The 20,528-nt window shown below is 37.8% G+C and overlaps 2 protein-coding genes and 1 pseudogene across 2 annotated transcripts; 2 read left to right on the top strand and 1 right to left on the bottom strand.

The window, feature by feature from the left end:
• The first annotated feature begins 5,085 nt into the window (after positions 1-5,085).
• On the top strand, positions 5,086-7,531 carry LOC121802799 (B3 domain-containing protein REM12-like). The gene is made up of 4 exons (XM_042202505.1): positions 5,086-5,232; positions 5,306-5,564; positions 6,201-6,286; positions 6,359-7,531. Exons 1-4 carry the CDS (start codon positions 5,176-5,178, stop codon positions 6,656-6,658), a joined length of 702 nt encoding a protein of 233 aa, XP_042058439.1. The 5' UTR covers positions 5,086-5,175; the 3' UTR covers positions 6,659-7,531.
• Positions 7,413-16,244, top strand: LOC121803813 (annotated as a pseudogene).
• Positions 16,245-16,533: 289 nt separating this feature from the next.
• Positions 16,534-20,405, bottom strand: LOC121803812 (F-box protein At-B-like). The gene is made up of 4 exons (XM_042203410.1): positions 19,723-20,405; positions 19,544-19,636; positions 18,191-18,281; positions 16,534-18,112 (listed from the first exon to the last, which is right to left on the bottom strand). Exons 1-4 carry the CDS (start codon positions 20,403-20,405, stop codon positions 16,757-16,759), a joined length of 2,223 nt encoding a protein of 740 aa, XP_042059344.1. The 3' UTR covers positions 16,534-16,756.
• Positions 20,406-20,528: the final 123 nt, after the last annotated feature.

Raw genomic sequence — 20,528 nt, 5'->3', positions numbered from 1 at the left:
TTGATCTTACTTTATTTTTAAAATATTATTTATAATTTAAAGACGGTTTTATTAGGGGATGATGATGTGGCACGACCATGCATAGTTGTATTTACTAGGGTCTAGGAGTACTATTTACATAAATCTTCCAAATAATTAGAAAGTTAAAAATGAGTGAGTGGGAAGCAAAAAACTATGAATTTTTATGTAATTTTATTTTGTAAGTTGAGTGAAGAGAGAATAAAGTAGAGTTGGTGATGTTTTTTTAAGAAATGTATATCAATTAGAGTAGAACGTCCAAAAGAATGTGTTAAATTATAATGCGAGAAAGTACATGACATCTTCTGAAGTGGTAAATTTAGAAACTAAGAATCAATTAGATGTAAAAAAAAATAGATGTGATAACATTAGCAGCAGATCATGAGAAATACTAAAATACAGTATAAATTACAATGATAAGTATTTGTGTATGGAATCTAGTGGGCATCATAATCAGAGATTACAATGATAAGTATTTGTGTCCCTGTAAAGTATTCTAGTACTATTTTTTCTACTTGTTGCATTTTTACCAAAAAAATCTTTTGTTTGTTGCATCTGCAAATTTTGTTACCAGCATTTCATTGTTGGGGCAATGCTTACTTCTTCAACCACTTTGTAAGAAGATAATTTCAGTGACTCTCATTTGTACTGTACTCCTAAGTGGTTGTTGAGTGTCAATATATGCGGAGAATCTAAATGAAGCATTTTCTATCATGTTGAATATCATTAATTACATATATTAGTTTTAATTAGGATAATTAAATGTTGTCTTTTCAGTTGATCAATGACTCCCCAAGTAGGAGATGCTTTGAATAGTCAATCAGTACTATCACCGCTAGGAAAATGAAATAATGCAACGTCCCCTTGCTTCAGAGTTAAATGACATTACTAGACAGACACATGTATGGCAATATCCGGCCAACTCAACATATTCTATTAACAAAAAAAAACATATTCTAAAAAAATAGTAATCCTAGTTAATTAATTAGTAGTACTACGTACTACTCCTAGTATTTAGTAAATTTGTCCTTGAAGGAGATAAATAAAGATTATGAAATAGGCATATTAAAATATCGAAATTTTCATAACTTGATATATTTACATAATTAATTTTGTTGATTTATGTAATTTGTCAGAATCATCATGTCACGTGAAGTTGTGGATAAATTTTAATATTATGAGTTATGCCACTTAATTGCATAAATTCAAATTAAGATGCAACAAGATGGCTTTGGAGTGGGTGACAAAAGACAAAAATAATACGCAAAATTTCCAATGCTTCGTCAAATATACGAATGCATGAAACTAAAGAAAAGTGACCAGATGTCCAGATGCATAGCTAATTAAGGAAATGTTTACATAGTACTAAAGAGGAAAGCAGCACTTTTGGCAATAAAGAGGAAAGATTTGTCTTACACATAGTACTAGTCCACCAAATGCACACGCAACAACCCCATCTTTATTTTCCTCTACAGCTCTACCTAGACCAAACCGGACTGACGGTTAACCACCGGTTCAGAACCCGGATCTGAAACCGGCACGGCGTTTCCCAACCGCCGAACAGTTCGGCGATTCGGTTCGAGTTCAATGAAATGCTAAACCGGAACCGACAGTTCAAATAAAATTAAAAAAATATTTATTATTCATAAAAATTACTCCTTCTATCCCATAAAAGTTGAGTCACTTCATTACGTGCACTCGTTTTGAAAAAATCGTAATAAATAGTTAGAATGGATAAATAGTAAAGTAAAATCGAGAATAACGTAGATAAGTCCATATTCTCGATTTTACTTTACTATTTATCCATTCTAACTATTTATTACGATTTTTTTAAAACGAGTGCACAGAATGAAGTGACTCAACTTTTATGGGACAGAGGGAGTAATTTTTATATTTAAAAATCAATTTTCACAAATAAATAAATACAAGAATTTCATAATAGCCCATATTTATTTGTTGAGTCTATGAATTTTAAGCAACCATTTTTGATTGTTTCTCTTTTATAGAGACATATTTGAATATTTTATGTTTTACTTTCAATGTGGGATACAATATGTTGAAGTATTTTCTTTTATAACTACATGTTTAGATTATTCATTAATCTTTTTTCAATGTGGGATACAAAACTTTCTTTTGTCTTCTATTTTTATTTATTTTTTACATTTTATTATTCAATATTTCTATCTTTATTTTTGTCATAATTCTTTTTCTAAGACAAATTTATATATAATAATAGCATCAACTAGAATAGTTTAGTTAAATTTGAATGTTTCATGTCGCTCATAATTTGTAAATTTATAGAATGTGGACATGTTCAAATACTTGGATTTAAATGTAGGTGTGTTGCTCATTTTTGTCAATGTATTGAATCAAATGTGCAAAAAATTAACAATTAATATAATTTATATAATAATGATAAAAAATAGATAATTAAAGAATGATTTGTATAGCGGTATAATATAGTTTATATATTTATATATTAGTAGTACACTAATAGTATGATTTTGTATAATAATTAGTATTCTAATAGATGTAGTATAATTTATATAAATAAAATTATTATTTGAATATATTCTTGATAGATAAGAATAAACAATTTTTGAGTAATATGATTTGTATATAGAATTATTTGTATAATAGTTATCGATAGATTAATATAATTTGTATAATAATTATTTTCTTAATATGCATAATAGTATTTATTAGTTAACATATACATAAATTATATATATAAACGAATCAATAATGATAAATAATTAAGGAATAATACTCCATGTAATAATATTTGTTGTTAAATTATAATAATAGAAGATAGTCAAGATAGAGTACTAATATAGACAAAGATAACGGAGATCTATCATTAGTTATAAATAATGACTTTTATCCCACATTGAAAGAAAGAACAACACATCTAAAAATGTATAGCTATAAAAGAGAATCATCTAATACACTCCCTCCAACTCAAATGCTCAAGCACAACATTAAAGTGTAAAATTGTAGTAATATTTAGTATAACTTAAATAGTAGTAGTAACTTATAAGTTGTGTTAACTTGTAGTCTCGTTCGAATTTGCATCAATAAAATTGTAATTGTCATTCTTACTGTTTGAATTTTATCATGCAATTTTTATAGACAAATAAAGATTTAAAAGAAAAAAAATTACGAACCACCGGATTTTGACCCAAAAATCGGTGGTTTTGAACCGCTGCCTGAACCGATGGGTTTGGGCCATGAACCGGAACCGCCAAATATCAATCCGGGCCCGGTTCGGGTTCAATGATTTCTTGAACCGTGAACCGCCAGTTCCGAACCAGAACCGGCAGTTTTTGAACCGTGTGCACCTCTAGCTCTACCAATACAGTAAGATATCTTCACAGGCCAAACCCAAATCTTCAAAGAACAAGGAGCTAGAGAGAGAAAGAGAAGAGAAGAGAAGAAGAGAAATGGCAAAACCGAAATCATTTTTCATGTTCTGCTTGGGCGATTTTGCCTCAAAACTGATAAGAATTCTTAGTTTATGGTGTATAACGTTCTTACGTTAATTTTCTGTGATACTATACCACAGCTGGGGAAATGAAATAAAGCAACGTCCTCTCATTTTCTCTCTCCCTTGCTTCAGAGCATTAGCAGTGGTGTGGATGTCCTGGCGGACATCCCAAAAACACTTCCTGCATGTCATACGGACATCCCACTGCGGATGCTACGTCATACGGATATCCCACTGCACAGTGGCAGACATTCTCAAGGACATCCCGACGGACTTCTCACAATAAAAAAAATTAATGCAATAATCAGGACGTCCGAGCGGACGTCCGTGAGAGTCAACGCAATGGCGGACCTTCGCACGGACGTTGCGACGGATATCCGCGGAACGCCGCGGAACTCCGGTGTCCGCAGCGGATGTCCGTATCCGTGCCTCCCTTGCACAATGACGGACGTTCCGCGCGGACTTCTGGCACGCCGGTCGAAATTCCGCCTAGACGGGCGCCATTGCTGATACTCTCAGGGTTAAATGGCATCACTAAACACATGTATGGTAGTATCCGACCAACTCAACATATTCTATTAACAGAATAAAAAAAATATTATAAAAAATTATAATCCTAGTTAATTAGTCGTATTACGTAGTATTTAGGGACTTCTTGGTACGATGTAATTGAATAATGAGGGAATGGAATGGAGATAAGAATGAAATGAGAATGGAAATGGAATGGGGATTTCATTCCATTCTTGTGTTTGATTAAGGTAATGAAATTGAGTAGCGTATGTAAATTATGTGTAGCGTGTGTGCAGTGTGTGTAGTGTGTGTGGAGTGAGTGTGTATAGTGTTTGTATAATGTGCACAGTGTGTAGTGTGGATTTTTATTAATAATTAAAAATTCTAAAATTTTAGTTTTATTATAAAATTTTAAAATTATAAAATTGAGTGATATAATACTACTATGTTTTATAATTAAAACCTAAAATAAAAAGAAAAGAGAAAATGGAATGAAATGGGCATTCCTTAGCTAAATGGAAGGAATGACTATTCTCATGTGAAATGGAATTGTGATTTCTAAGAAAGAAAAACACAAGCAAAGGAATGGAATGGAGGTAGGAATGTCATTCCATTTCCACATATTCCACCATACCAAGAAGCCCTTAGTAAATTTCTTGAAGGAAATAAATAAAGATTATGAAATAGTTATATTAAAATATCGAAATTTTCATAACTTGATTTATTTACATAATTATTTTTGTTGAGTTATGTAATTTGTCAGAATGATGAGCTATGCCACTTAATTGCATAAATTCAAAATAAGATGCGACAAGATGGCTTTGAAATGGTAATAAAATTGAAAGAAGAGAAAACAGTGTAAAGGATAAAAGACAAAAGTATAAGATCCACAGTATTACTATAACGTATGCAAAATTTCCACTCAGTCACAAATACACGCATGCATGAAACAAAATAAAAGACATTAAGATGCATAGCTAATTATGGAAATGTTCAGAGACTAAAATGTGGAAAGTAGCATTTTTAACACTAAATAGGAATCACACACAACCACCCCCTCTTTATTTCCCCCTATCAAATGCATTCAGAAATCTTCACACACCAAACCCAAATCTTCAAGAACAAGGAGCTACAGAGAGAAACAGAAGAGAAGAAGAGAAATGGCGAAACCGAAATCATTCTTCATGTTCTGCATCGGCGATTTTGCGTCCAAACTGGTAAGAATTCTAGTTTAATTATGGAGTATAACGTTAATTTTGTGTGATAAACAATTTGGAAACACGCACGCAGCCTATACCAGCTGCTTTTGTTGAAGATCACGGACTACATCTTCGACGTCAACTCTGGCTGCACCTGAAAACGCAACCGGCGGCGGCATCTTGGGCCGTCAAGGTCAACAAAATCGACGGCATTTTCTACATCGTGGATGGCTGGTCCGAGTTCGTCACCGACAACAACATCCTCGAAATGAAGGTGCTTTGCTTCCACATCGTCGGAAATTCCACTCTCCACGTCGCCATTTTCGGCAACGACTCCTGCCTCGAACTCGGTATATTTCCTATCCATTTCATTTTTCGTTTTTCGACATCACTATGACACACAGCGTCCAGATCCAATTGACAAACAATACAACTGTACAAGTACAACCAATTTTTTTTTACTGTATTTTATAGTAGTGAGGAAGAAGCTAAATTTGTTTATGTGCTTTAAAATATGAGAAAGGATTTAAGGTTTTGGGCCTATTCATAGTGAATCACAAGTTTGGTAGTTAATTAGACTAATGGTTGGTTGAATCCCCTGCATTAAATCTTATTTTTAGTTTCCACTCCTTTTAATTTCTAATAAAACAGTGAATCATGTGATAATAGTAATTTTTAGTAGCGTTTGGCTTTTGGAATAATTTTTAGTAGTTAATGGCTAAGCTAGAGTAGTTATTTTTTCTATATGAAATTAATTAACTTGCTTCTCCGAATTTAAGTTGGAATAGTTAAGTGCTTCATATAGAATTTACTAAATGTTGTATAAGAACACTCAAAATGAACATAACATTGAATGCTCCGGTTCACGGACTAAGCTTGAGCAAATTTCAAAGAATAAATGTTTTCTACTTTGATTTTAGTCGGAATATATAATTAAATATTGGATCTTTGATCCACGCATCTTTGTCACACACTAATATGTGCAGGAACAGAGCTACAAACTAAAGAGCCAGTAAGGCCGCTGAGGTTCGTGAAGAAATTGAAGGAGTACCATTTCTTAGATCAAAGACTGGTGATCACAGCAAACTTTTCTTGATATTTTGTATTGTATGAAACTGTATTGATGTTTGATGATTTGTAACAGGAGATCCCAAAAGAGTTCTCTGGTGCGACGGCGGTTGGAAGTGAAGACAAGATAAGACTACGAGATTGGAAAGGAAAGAAGTGGACGATCTCCATAACAGACCGGAACAATGGGATTCGTGCTTTTAGCGCTGGATGGAAGAGATTCCTGAATGCGAACAAGTTGAAGGTTGGAGCAATCTTGTTGTTTGATTTCGACATGGAATCAAATGATGTGATTAAGGTTGAGCTGCTTGGAGATCAAGATGGAGAGGAGATGCTTGGTCGAGCTACTTATGGAGGCTTCGTTCCCTTTGACTAGTTTTTATTTTATCATGCTTTTGTCTCCACATACTTTAACCACATTTTCAGTGAGAACACCAAATGTGTGTGGAGGTGGTGATTTGGACACACTGCTTTTTAGGAGAGAACTCTATGTTTGCTACTGTTTTTATTTTAAACTATGGTTGACTAAATTTGCTAAATTTGGACACACACGCCTTATTCTGGAAACCATGGTTGACTAAATTTGCTAGCTGAGGTTTAGTTAGTTGAGTAATCTAATGGTAGATGAATTACATGAAGGGGAAGTCTCATGCTATATGATGGGACTTCAACGTTGTGAGTTTGTTGCAGTAAATTAGTTATTAGGTAGATTGATAACCATGTAACTTGAATGGAGTAGCATATTAGCCTGTTATTTCTTAAGGCTGCTAGGATGAATGTTTTAATTACCACATACAGAACTTAGTGTAGTAAATATGAAATCGTCCAACTTCCCGTTAGTTCGCTCGATCTAGTGACTAGCATGCTTGCTGGTTCATTTGCTGAGCCAAGAGGTTTATGGTAGGGATTTTATTTTGTTCTCCCATTGACCCAGTTCTTACAGTATAAAAAAATGATGAAGTTGATTGTGAGCTTTCATGATATCAAATGCATCGTGAACTTCCATTTTTCTAGATTTATTTCTGTGGAAATAATTGAATTTGTTCAGTGTTGTTCTAAGACTGGTCAATGATTCGATGGAAAGAGCATCCTAAGACATTTTGTTATAACAAAATTATGTAGAATGATCAATGGAGTTTAAACTTCCTAAACAGGTGTTATTTATGAAGCATTCATCTGATCATCAGAAATATATTTCTGTCTTAGATTCGTATTTTATTTTATTTTTTGTAAGTTCAGGTACACGTGGTACATGAATGGGCATGGGCTGGCTCCCCAAATGAAGGTGTTGCTTGGCTTCGGCTACAAAGGCTAGCTGATACATGGCACCGTATACTTTTAATACCAGTCTTGGGTGGAGTTATTGTAGGTGTTTTGCATGGTCTTTTAGAGATACTGGCTCAAATAAAGCAATCCACTTCCTCACAAGGACAAGGCTTAGATGTGCTTGCTGCAATCTTCCCCATACTGAAGGCTGGTGTGACCTTAGGGACTGGTTGTTCTTTAGGTCCTGAAGGCCCTAGTGTTGATATTGGAAAATCATGTGCCAACGGAGAACAATAGAGAAAGGAAAATTGCTCTTGTTGCTGCTGGAATTGCTTCTGGTATTTCCATGTCTATATCTTGTTTGATCTTTTATCACATCGATGTAATTTTTGAATTATGGATTTTCTGCCTGTGTCGAATTTTGGTTTTTCCTTTATCTGCTGTTTGTGTTATAGTTAATGTTTCTTTGATTCTTGTTTTTATAACATTTATATTTTTGGGGCTGGGAAGGTCTTTCTTGGAACCTTCATGGATGTTCAGTCTTTGCTACTCAATGATTATGTTATTTATTGAATATGAAGATGGAAATATTAACTCTCGTGCTCACTAATTTTGATTAATCTTTATGAAAGACCAGTCTGCTCATTTTCTATGTGTACCTCAGGTTTTAATGCAGCTGGTGCTGGATGTTTCTTTGCTATTGAAACGGTTTTGAGACCTCTCCGTGCTGAAAACCCTCCTCCATTTACGACAGCGATGATAATTTTGGCCTCAGTTGTCTCATCAACTGTATCAAATGCTGTTCTTGGGGAAAAACAGGCTTTCACGTATTTGATCTGATTCTAGATTTTGAAAATCATATTTGCCTCTGCTGTCTGACAATCTTGTTTTATAACTCAATGAATAGCTCTGATGTGGATTGTCAGTATTAATTTGTTTATTCAGCTAGGCACACATTATTTTGTATTGTTCTTGATCTTTGCTTGGTTTGAACTCAAATCAGAACCTTTGTTGTATGGTAGGAGACAAAAAAAACTACTGGTCTCTATGGTTTATTACTCTTCTATTCCACATTTTTTAGCATACAGAAGGAATGTGGTCAGCTCCTAGTTATACAACAGCTCTTTCTGTGATTTTCAGTTGTCATCTATACTTCATGCTCTGATCGCCGTACTGCATTCCCATGATAAATTATGGTACTACATACTAGCTGTAGCAGAATGCATTCGTTAACTAGTTAGCAGAATTTGTTCATTGCAAGTGAAATGAGTTCAAAAGGTCTATGGATTCTCTCTTGTCCAGCATGAAAAACGTATCTTTTGCTGAGAATCTCATTGTGTCTCAACCAATAGACCAGTCGCGCATAATAAATTTGATAGATGAAAAAAAAAGACCATCTACTTATGAGCTAAAGTGTTGTATCTAGCTGAATGTGAATATGTATCTAATATTGGATTCTCAAAATCATTGCTCAGAGCTACCATTGTACCTTATACTGGGGATGCTATGTGGAGTTGCTTTCACGCGCTTATTGGATTGGTTCACGGACATGTTTCAGTTTATCAAAGAAAAATTTGGGCTTCCAGATGTAGTCTGCCCTGCTCTAGGAGGTTTAGGAGCTGGTCTAATAGCACTCAAATATCCTGGAATACTATATTGGGGATTCACCAATGTCGATGAAATATTACGTACTGGAAAGACTGCTTCAGCTCCAGGAATCTGGCTACTTGCTCAATCTGGCTGCAACGTTAGCCTCAGTTTGCTCAGTACTGAAGGAATCGGTAATTTCTGTCAATCTTATTCATTCAAAATGTACAAACTCATACACTCTATATAGGCCTATATTCTATCAAAAAAAGGAAAACCTAATTTACATTTAATGTGTATCTTCTATCTATGGAAAGCTATCATACCATATCAATCATGTATAATTATGTATTATTCTCTTGATTTCTTTCCTACACTCCCCCTCAAGTTAAGTAACGGGATTACCGATACTCAACTTGTCCAATACTTCTCGGAATGACTTCGAGTTCACCGCCTTCGTCAGGATATCGGCTAGTTGGTCTTCAGACTTCACATAAGGCATCTCCACCACTTTAGCTTCAATGTTTTCTTTGATGAAGTGTCTGTCTACTTCCACATGCTTGGTTCGATCATGCTGAACCGGATTCTCGGATATGCTAATTGCCGCCTTGTTATCACAGAACAATCTGCACGGTTGGATTGGGCGAAGATTCAATTCTGTCATGAGCTTCCTTAGCCACAATATCTCTGTCAACCCACTTTTGATTCCTCGGAATTCTGCCTCTGCACTAGATAGTGCCACCACTTTCTGCTTCTTGCTTCTCCATGTCACAAGATTTCCTCCTGCAAAGGTAAAGTAACCAGCGGTTGACTTTCTGTCGTTCGGGTTGCCGGCCCAATCAGCATCAGTAAAACCATGAATCTCCATATGTCCATGTTTTTCAAACATGAGTCCGTGTTCAGTTGTCCCTTTCAAGTATCGAACTATCCGCAAAGCTGCCTCCCAATGCTCTTCTTGAGGTGCGTACATGAACTGGCTTACTATTCCCACGGCATAGGCGATGTCTGGCCTAGTGTGTGATAGGTAAATCAGTTTCCCAACCAACCTCTGATATCTCCCCCTGTCGGTCTGTCTTCCTTTTTCCTTCAACTGTAGTCCATGATTCTGCACTATTGGCGTATCTGCTGGCTTGCAATCTATCATTCCGACCTCAGCCAATAGGTCCAGTATGTATTTCCTCTGACTTATGAAGATCCCTCTTTTTGATCGGAGTACCTCTATTCCCAGAAAGTACTTGAGAAGTCCTAAGTCTTTCATCTCAAATTCTTTGAACAAGTTCTTTCTCAACTCGCCGATTTCCTCTTCATCATCTCCTGTAATGATCATGTCATCCACATATATGATAAGGCACGTGATCTTGCCACCTCTCTTCTTCAGAAACAGAGTGTGATCTGAGTTACTTTGTGTATACCCATATTTCTTCATTACCTCAGTAAACCTTCCAAACCACGCTCGTGGAGATTGTTTTAATCCATAAAGTGTCTTCTTCAACTTGCACACTTCACCACCTTGAAACTCTGCTGAGAATCCGGAAGGAGGTTCCATAAAAACAGGTTTTGGTAGCTCTCCGTGAAGGAAGGCATTGGTTACGTCAAATTAATGGAGAGGCCAATCCTTGTTTGCGGCAATGGAGAAAAGTACTCTCACAGTATTGATCTTGGCCACTGGGGAGAATGTTTCAGCATAATCTACTCCATATGTTTGAGTATACCCTTTCGCCATGAGTCGAGCCTTGTATCTTTCTATTGTCCCATCCGGCCTCCTCTTGATCGTGAATACCCATCGACATCCAACAGTCCTGGCCCCTTCAGGGAGCCTGTCTTTCACCCATGTGTTATTCTTCATTAAAGCCTTCATTTCTGTTAACATTGCTTCTCTCCAGTGTTTGTGCTTCATTGCTTCTTCAGCTGATCGTGGAGTTTCTTCTTCGTCATATAATGCAGCTGCAAAAGCTCTTGCCATTTTCGTCAAGTTTCCCTGCACGAAGTTCGCCACCCCATATCGGCTCCTCTTTCCTATCTTCTCTGGCGAGTATCTTTTTGGTGGGACTCCCCTTGTACTCCGAGGGGGGAGAATATACCGTCCGGTATCTCCATCAATGCCGTTTTCTTCCATTGGCTATGTATCAATTTGGTCACTGGTAATAGGAACAGGAGTAGAGTCTGAATCGGGAATTACCTCGGATATCGTCGGAGGAGTATTTTGGGTTGGCGACTGAGATGACTCCTGTGGCAAGACCTGCTCGGCGGTAGTGACTCCACTTGGTTCTGTTGGATCCTCAATCGAAGAGCTTGACGATGGCACAACCCAACTTAGATAGTCCACAGTACTACCTGGTTCACTCTCCCCCTGACTACTAAGGTGGGTTTGGTAAAAGAATTCGGTTTCAAGGAAATTACAGTTCATGGTGGTGATGAATTTTTTGGTTTGGGGATCGAAACATCGGTAGCCCTTTTGGTTGAGTCCATACCCTACAAAGACACATTTGGTTGCGCATGGGGAGAATTTGGTTCGTTCGTGCTTAGGGATGTGGACATAAACAGTACAGCCAAAGACTTTCGGGGAAAGATTTAGGTATTCGGGAATTTTGGCCTTTTTGGTCAAGGTGTCGATGGGGGGCCAAAAAGATTTTGGGACTTTAGATTCAATCATCAAGGCTCGAGTCATTTCTAGGATAGTCCTATTTTTTCTTTCGGCTACCCCATTTTGTTCGGGTGTGTAAGGACAAGAAGTTTGGTGGACGACACCCTTTTCCTTGCAGAATTGGGTCATGGCCTTATTCACAAATTCCCTCCCATTATCGGATCGAAGAATTTTAATGTTTGTATGGTACTGTGTTTGGATAAGTTTATAAAAGGAGACAAATCTATCAAAGACATCAGACTTGTGTTTCAAGAAATAAACCCACGTCATCCTAGTGCAATCATCAATAAATATCACAAAATATCGAAATCCATTTCCACCCATAATTGGAGCCGGACCCCACACATCAGAATGTACTAAAGAAAACATGGAATTCATTCGAGTGTTTGAAGGTTTAAAAGACTGTCTATGGCTTTTGGCCAAAACACAAGTTTCACATGAAAAATCAGCAGGAATAGAAAAGTTCGGATAAAGGAGTTTAAAATAACCAGGGGAGGGGTGCCCTAGTCTTCGGTGCCAAAGCCAAGTTTCTTGTTTTGTGGACCCGTGAGCCATCATCGCACTACCATGTTGAGCTATCTCATCCACATAATAGAGTCCTTGCTTCTCAGTGCCACGCCCAAGAATCCTCCTCGTCTGAATATCCTGCAAGATGCAAAAATCAGGGTGCATCAGGAGAGTGCAGTTCAACTCCTTGGTAACATGACTAATAGACATCAGCCTTTGTGACAGGGTAGGAACATATAAGCAATTAGTAAGACGCAGAGTGGGCGATATTTCAATAGTTCCAGATCCCACAACAGTAATCAATTCCCCATTGGCAGTTCGAATATATGATTTATCAACCTCACAACTTAAATCAATAAAATCACTTTTTTCAGGGGTCATAGTATCTGTCGCCCCACAATCGAAAATCCACCCCTTCTTATGTTTATTGGCCATATTTTCAATGTGAAATGCAGCGGAAATATTCTGTAACGGTGCAAAGGGGTTTACTGACACAAAATCACATATATTGGGGTCAATTCGAGATTTCTGGGAGTTTATGGGGTCGATATGATATTTCAGTGGGTCTGGGGGTCGATGTTGCAAAAGATGGGGTCGTTTTTGAGATTTCTGAGAGTGGATGGGGTCGATATGGTATTTCAGCAGATCTGGGGTTTGATGTTGCAAAAAACGGGGTCGTTTCTCTAATTTCACATACTTTTTTTTTTTTTTTTTTTTTTTTTTTAAAATTAACTTCATATATTTATATCATATATATGAAGGAGGAAATTACAAATCAACTTCACATACTTCAGGGGGGTAAATTTAGATAAATGAAAAGAGCTAGGGTTTGGTTTGACACCAAACCCTTTACCTCCATTCCCTCGCGCCGCTGTTCCCGCTCCGTCCCCCGTTCGCTCGGCGAGATTGCCGGCGCCTCGCACGCCGCCGCCACCGGAATGTCCCTCGTTGCGGTTCCCACCGATTATTGTATCCTTCTGGTGTCCGACCTCCGTCTGTCGGTTTGGTCCTTCATCATTCGCCCCTGCGGCGAATTTCGCCTGCCCCGGCGTTGTCCTCGCCTTTTGCCGCTCCTCCCACCACTCCGGGTACCCCAATCGTTTAAAGCAAGTATCCCACGTATGTTTTTGTTTCCCACAGTGGGAGCACCATAGTTTTGAGGTATCGGGGCGGTTGTTTCCTGGGCGTCCGGTGGCTGAGGTGGCTGCGGGGCGTTGTGGTGGTCCGCTCCAGTCCGTGCAGTGGGGTGGTCCGTTCCGGCGTGGTGGTCGGTTGCTCTGTGCAGCTAGTCCATGGCCGATTTCCCCAAATGATGAGTCGGCTTTGTCGCCGTCGGTATCTGCGGAGGGTGTTGCGGATGTTGGTGGCATGATCCTGCGTCGAGCCGCCTCCGTCTTCACCCACCCGTAGGCCGCTTCTACTGATGGGTAAGGCTCTTCTTTCAGTATTTCTCGACGTATTGGATCGTATTCTTGATTTAATCCCGTCAGGAACTTGATCAATCGTTTCTCGTTTGAGTGCACTCGGTACTGGTCGATCCCCTTGTCACAGCATGTTACGGGCTGTTTCTGGCAGCGGTCAATGTTAATCCATAATCCGTGGATTCGTCGGTAATAAGTTTCTAGATCCATGTCTCCTTATCTAATTGAGATAACTTTGTCTTCCAAATCATAAATCAAATACTTATCTGCCTTGCTTTCATATGTCACGGCGAGGCTATCCCACAACGCTCTTGATGTTTGGTGATGCGCGAAATCGGAGATAATGTCATCTTCGATGTTGTCCACGATCCAAGAGAACACTATGAGATCGTTCTCTTCCCATTCCTCGAAGCCCTTGCTCCCTGGGCTTGGCGGTTCGTTTCGGATATAGGAATAGGCCCCCCGGCCTCCTATCTTCACTTTCATCAATCTGGACCATAATGGGTAGTTTCTCCCATTTAGTTTGAAGGCTACTGTAATGCCTTTGCTGTTCCTCAAGCTTTTTGTCTCGTCTGTGGTTTCTGTGTTTAGTTTGGTCTCATCTTCTTTGTCTTACATATTGTTGGCTGTAGGGACTGATTTTTGGGTTTGATTTTGGTCGGAAAAGGGTCGAGAATTGGTAATTGGCTATGATGAAAAAAATTCTGAGCCTAGGATCGAAAAAACTGCTCTGGTGCCATGAAGGAATCGGTAATTTCTGTCAATCTTATTCATTCAAAATGTACAAACTCATACACTCTATATAGGCCTACATTCTATCAAAAAAAGGAAAACCTAATTTACATTTAATGTGTATCTTCTATCTATGGAAAGCTATCATACCATATCAATCATGTATAATTATGTATTATTCTCTTGATTTCTTTCCTACAAGTACCTTTCTTTAACTTCGGTTCTTCTTCTGTTTGAGCTGACTAGAGATTATAGAATCTTGATTCCCCTCATGGTAAATCTCTTGCTCAGAATTATCTACATCTTAATTATTGTACTGTGCGGCAATATTGTCGTAGTTCATTATCTGTTTTTATATTTTTCTCTCACTGATATGGTTTTTTTGTGTATTAAAGTTTGTTGTAACATTTCCTAAAGTCTTAAAATCCGAGTTATAAATATAATTTCATATTTAGGAAAAACTTCGACACATGTCAATATTTCGACAGTATATACGTAACCTGCAATATTTTTACCTTGCATGTGAGGTCAAAAATGATTAAAAGCTATACCTATTGATTGCTTTCCTAGTAAGCGGGCTTCATATGGTTTAGTATGATATACAACAGTTTTTCAGTGCTTATTTTAAATTTAATGAGTATCATTTTTATTTATTGCAACAGTTGGATTAGCTATATGGGTGCCCTCTGTGACAACTCAGTCAAAGGAGTCAGAGGTAGCAGATACAAAGAGTTCTCCGCGAGGTAATTCTGTTGTTTCTGTGACTGATGACAAAGATGATGATGTTTGGAGGCGAACTAGTCAAAGAAATGATATAGAACTTCCTGTTATTGAAAATTTCAGTGGTTATAGTCCAATAGATGTTGACATTTTACTGGAAAATATGAAGGTTCATCCTTTGCCTCCCCTTTTTGAAGTTGTTCGTGCAGATTTTTCTTCTCTGATGCTTTTTGGTGAGCTTTTCTTCTCACAACCTAAAATTATATGATGTTTTTCTTACTTTATCAGGTTTCCCAAGCAATGTCAGGCAACTTCTTAAAGATTTCCCTGAACCAAACGCTCAAGGAGGCCCTGAGTTAACTAGAGCTAATCAATTCAAATCCCTCCCAAATCCTTACTAATTAATAAAAGATAACACATAGCAAATAATCATGATTTACTGCACCATATCAGGAGATATATTTGCTTCATCATATCTGGAGAGATATTCTCTCTCTCTCTGCTGCCAAGGTCAATCGATATCAGTACCCTTACTGTAGGTTAAAATTGATTTATGTGAATGCCTAGTTCTATGTGTTGTGTCTGAAATTCTGAATATGAATTTTATTACTGGATTATCTTTCACTTTTTGTGTATGCTGCGTATGTAGATCAGAATTTAATGGTTGTACTGAATTTAGAGTTTTACTTGACATCTCTTTTACATTATTCCGACTGTCTAAAATCTCATGCATGCCCTTTTCCGCTTGTGCAGACGAGAGCTCTGTCGTCAGAAGTCAGTCAACTTGCACGAAGGAGAAGACTCCGGGAAGATGATAATAACAAACGGTCATCATCAAAGACAAAGCGTTTGATTGCAATCAACATTTTATCCGTGCGTGAGGTGAGGTGAGGGATCAAAGTGCTTACACCAAAGAATCGTTTTTGGCCTTGGATTGTGCATCGGAAGGAGAAGGAGATCTTTCTGTTTGAGGTTAGATTAACAGTGATGATTGATATTCTCTTACTTTTTTTTGTCTTGTACAATATAAATTCCGGCAGTTAAAGATCTGAGTTACGTTAAATATTATTGGCAGGAAATGTAAGTTTTCTACAAGCATCAATCACCTGTAATGTATAAAAAGGTCATCTTCAAATTAAACTTTTTGAGTGCTGTATTGTTTTTATGCTTGTCCGGCCCGAGTAGTTAAAGCTTCATTTATATCGCAGAAGCTGAATTTTTTTTGTGAATAACTGTACCTTTTGTGTGTGGAATTACAAATTAATTTTAACATTTTGTTAGCATTTTTTTAATGAAATTTGATATCATTACTACGAATAAAATTTGATAGCATTACTCAAGTTTCAATAATTTTGATATGAAAAGCAAAAAATGTAGTAAAAATAAAAATCCATACTAATTTAGCATTGAAGAAATAATATAGTAGTACATCAAAAATCTAGTACAAATTGCAGTGTCAGTGAAAAACAGAGTTTACACCTAGCAGATCATATTGATCATCTTAGTAAGGTCGACAAAGTTTGGCTTTAAACTGTAATGCTAACTTATCATACATACAACACATTCTTCATTCTTGTGTGATACTTTGTTACTCTCATCATGTGTGGTATTGCCAACCGTCGTGACATCCAACTTCACAGCCTTCAAAACAAACAGTAAGGAAAGGCTGCAATCTACAGATTGAAGCAACGCTCTTCACCAAATAAGTACCAGCAACACCAAGCCACCGTAAACCACGGAATGAATGCCCCTCTTGTAGTAACTCTACAAATCCACCCGAGAATCCGATGCAGTGACTTATATCCAGTTTCCGGAGGAGGTTTCTTCCATCACACTTTCCTGAAGCCAATATGTGAAAAGTTTCATTCGTAACATGAAAGCAGCTTCTCATGCATAGCTCAGTAAGGGCATCGGTGCATGAAATAACAGCACGTATTGCTCTATCTGATACTCCTGGCATGTTGCTGATATCGAGAGATGACAATTTTTCCTTGATTCTAATGCCATCGTTTAGCAACCGGATAATTCCTTTGTCTGTCACTCTAGTACACCCTCGAAGGCATAGACTAGTTATTGGTAGATCACCTTTACTCAGAGCACCAAGACCGCTATCTGTAATATCAGCACCCTCGAGATTAATGGAGGTCAGCTTACTGAGGCGTGATATATAGTCAAGGCAGGTGTTTGCAATGCTCCTGCAATTATATGTATCTAGCAATTCCAAAGTACTAGATGAAGCTAGTTCTGCTAAAGCTTCACTAGTAATCAGGTTACATGACACCATTTTCAACTCGACCAGGGGGGACACAGCACCAATCATGTCATGAAACGCCAAGTCTGACAACAATGGTGCGTTGCGAATTTCCAGCTTCTTCAAGTTGTGGCACGAGTGCACTAGAGATGAAAATCCAGCATCAGTAACTTTACTAAACCCACCAAGTCTTACAGATTCTAAGCCCCGGCAACTCTCGGCAAGGACTAATACGCCCACATCATTTACTCGTTTAAAGGAAGCTGGGTAATTTGCCCTACTTCTGACGATTGAGAGATGGGTAAGGTACTGGCAAGAGCCTAAAAGCAACAGACCACTGTTAGTCAAGTCATGATGTACTTTTGCTTCTGAGCATTGCCGGTCTTCAAGGTCTAACTCAACCAAAAGTCGAAGTGAGCTGGTAATTGAGGCCATAAGTCTATCAGATATTACATCCAAGACTAGTGACAGACATGTCAATGTAAAACCACAAAATCTGTGATAAGAGGTAATAGTCATACTAGAATTTGCAATTTTTCTTAAACTCTCTCCATCATCTCCAAGTTTCTCAATGAACAGAGCAGCATCTTGTTCATTCACTAGCTGCATTTTCAGGGATTTTAAAGTTTTGGGTAGAAAAAGATCTACAGAAGTCAAGCTATATGCATCAATTTCTGTTCCGCGGACTTTTATTGACAGATGCTGCAAAATTCAGTTTTGCAACGGTGAGTACTTGCTCAATTTTTTGAAACAATCAGGCCCAGAGCATATAAATATTACCTCCAAATAGAGAAGATTCTGCAGCATTTTGACAAAGCTTTTCCTAAAATTTTCAGGTGCATTCTTCCCTGCCAATTCCAGGACAAGATTCCTGATAAGACAAGGAATAATTTCACTTATATTTTAGCCACAGTCCTGAAATCTGAACACGTATCAAATCTCAAGGGCCCTAGTGACCAGATAGACTAAAAAACATTTTAGAACAGGAAATAAATTTACAGAACATTGCTATAGTCTTCAGAATAGAATTAAGCACATATACTGAACATTTTTCATGAAATATAACTTACAAATCAGTTTTTGAATGCTAAGCATACAGTATACTCCATATATTAAGTGTTCTGAAAAGCTCAGATATACCTATAACATAGACATTTATCATACAAGGAAATGCATTACATGTATAAGAGCAAATGAAGAAACTCAAGCTCTCAAGACAATTTTGAATAATATGACCAATGGACATGTCCTTTCTTGGTGAGAAAAAGCCTGGAAATACAGGACAACATAAATATCCACCAGTCAACTGTCAGTACTACATTCAAGATTAAATGTTTTGACAGAAGCATTGACAAATGCTTCGTATCAGAAGGGAAAAGAGCTCTGAAAAGTCAATAGTCCCATAATTTCATAGTCTACTAATGTTGCTACTTCTCTAGCAACCAACTTGTCATTATCTCATGTTCTCTTGTTCATTGATTCAGTTATCCCATATGCAGTGCTCAACCATTGCCCAACTTATTTCACCACAAAATTTGTATGCGAAATGATAAAAAGTTGATGCAGAAAATCCCATTAGATTGTAGAAGGAATTTATAGTAATACAAATAAGATGGAAAGTTGTGAAATATTTTCAGCTCAATCTCTATATAACCAGAAGTGATACTATAACTGAATCGTGTGCAAGCAAGTGAGGCAACAAAGGAGAAACAAAAAGTTCCAAAAGAAGAAGAGTGGATTTCGAGGGAAGAAAATGGATAAACTTTTTCATCTCTCTAAAAATAGTCACTATTATTTTTGTGTTTCCAGAACTTGAGATATCCTGTATGTGTCATATTTTGATAAGGGAAAAACCCTTTTCAAGTAAAGATAAAGAAAGTCGCAGAGAAGCGTCGCTCTATAGACAATCGATGATTCTAGACGGAAAAAGTAAATAAAGATAAAAGACAAATAATTATGATTTTATTGATTGATCAAAAAGAGAATAACAATAGCCCTATTTATAATAGGCATACTAACTTAATGAGCAAGACAAAAGATATGGACTAGATATGCAATCCCTAAATATCTAACTAAATAATGCAACTAAATAATAATGCAAGATATGAAAGAGATATGGAATAATAAACGTACTCCCCCGCGGTTAAAATCCACCTCGTCCTCAAGGTGGGAACCACGACACAATGAAGAGCATCGCGAACATAAGCTTTGGCGAGACCTCCCCTCCTGGATCAAACGTGCACGGTCGGTGCCGATAATGGAACAAACTTTGCATGCTAGACTGCCACCATGATTCAATTATGTTGGTGAACATAATATTTATATGGGATCCTGAGCTCTTAATATTTGTTGCTCCAATAATTCTATTAGATAGGCTCTTAACGTGAATACAGATATCCGCATAGCCGACAACATTCTCCTCAAGCAAAGTCTCTATATCATATTTTATCTCCAATTCACTATGTGTTGGAACAGTAATTCCATCACCAATCTTGTCATCATATGCCTCAACGAGCACTTGAGGCATCATATTTTCGTTCACGAGGATCTCTTTATAGGGCTCGTCGTCTAGAACATCAAGAGTAACACCATCATTGCGAGTAGCATTGTTAGAAACATCGTTAATGTCTTCGGGAATATCCTCACTCAATACCATCGTGAGAGTATTATCAATGTTCTCCGCTGCTATATTTTCATCATCAATGTTCTCGTCAAACCAAGCGGTCACACGGGCGAGCAAGGCGGCTTGGTCCAATCTATACACACGTAATTTCACGTTGTAATCGTTTACGGTAGCAAGTTGGGCAGGAGAGGGCGATCGAACCAAGAGGTTGGTTATATTGTTGAGATATTGCGGCTGCCCCGAATCAATAAACTCCCGGGACTGTTGAGGCAGGTGCGTTGAACCGGATCGTGGCTGGGCAATGGCAGGCAGCGACGTCGTGCAGGGACTCAGCGATCGGTTGAACTGCGGTGGCTGGTACGTTGGCTGCATGTGCAGCACTTCCGGCGGATGGTAATTCGGCTGCCATTGTTGATAACCGGCGTGGAAGGTCTGCGGGCAGCAGTAGCTGGGTGGGTCCCAGCTTGTTGGACATCGCGTCTGGACCGGCTGCGT

Source organism: Salvia splendens, chromosome 5 (assembly GCF_004379255.2).
Source record: "Salvia splendens isolate huo1 chromosome 5, SspV2, whole genome shotgun sequence".
Classification (NCBI taxonomy): Eukaryota; Viridiplantae; Streptophyta; class Magnoliopsida; order Lamiales; family Lamiaceae; genus Salvia; species Salvia splendens.
This window is presented reverse-complemented; position numbering and strand designations above follow the sequence as displayed.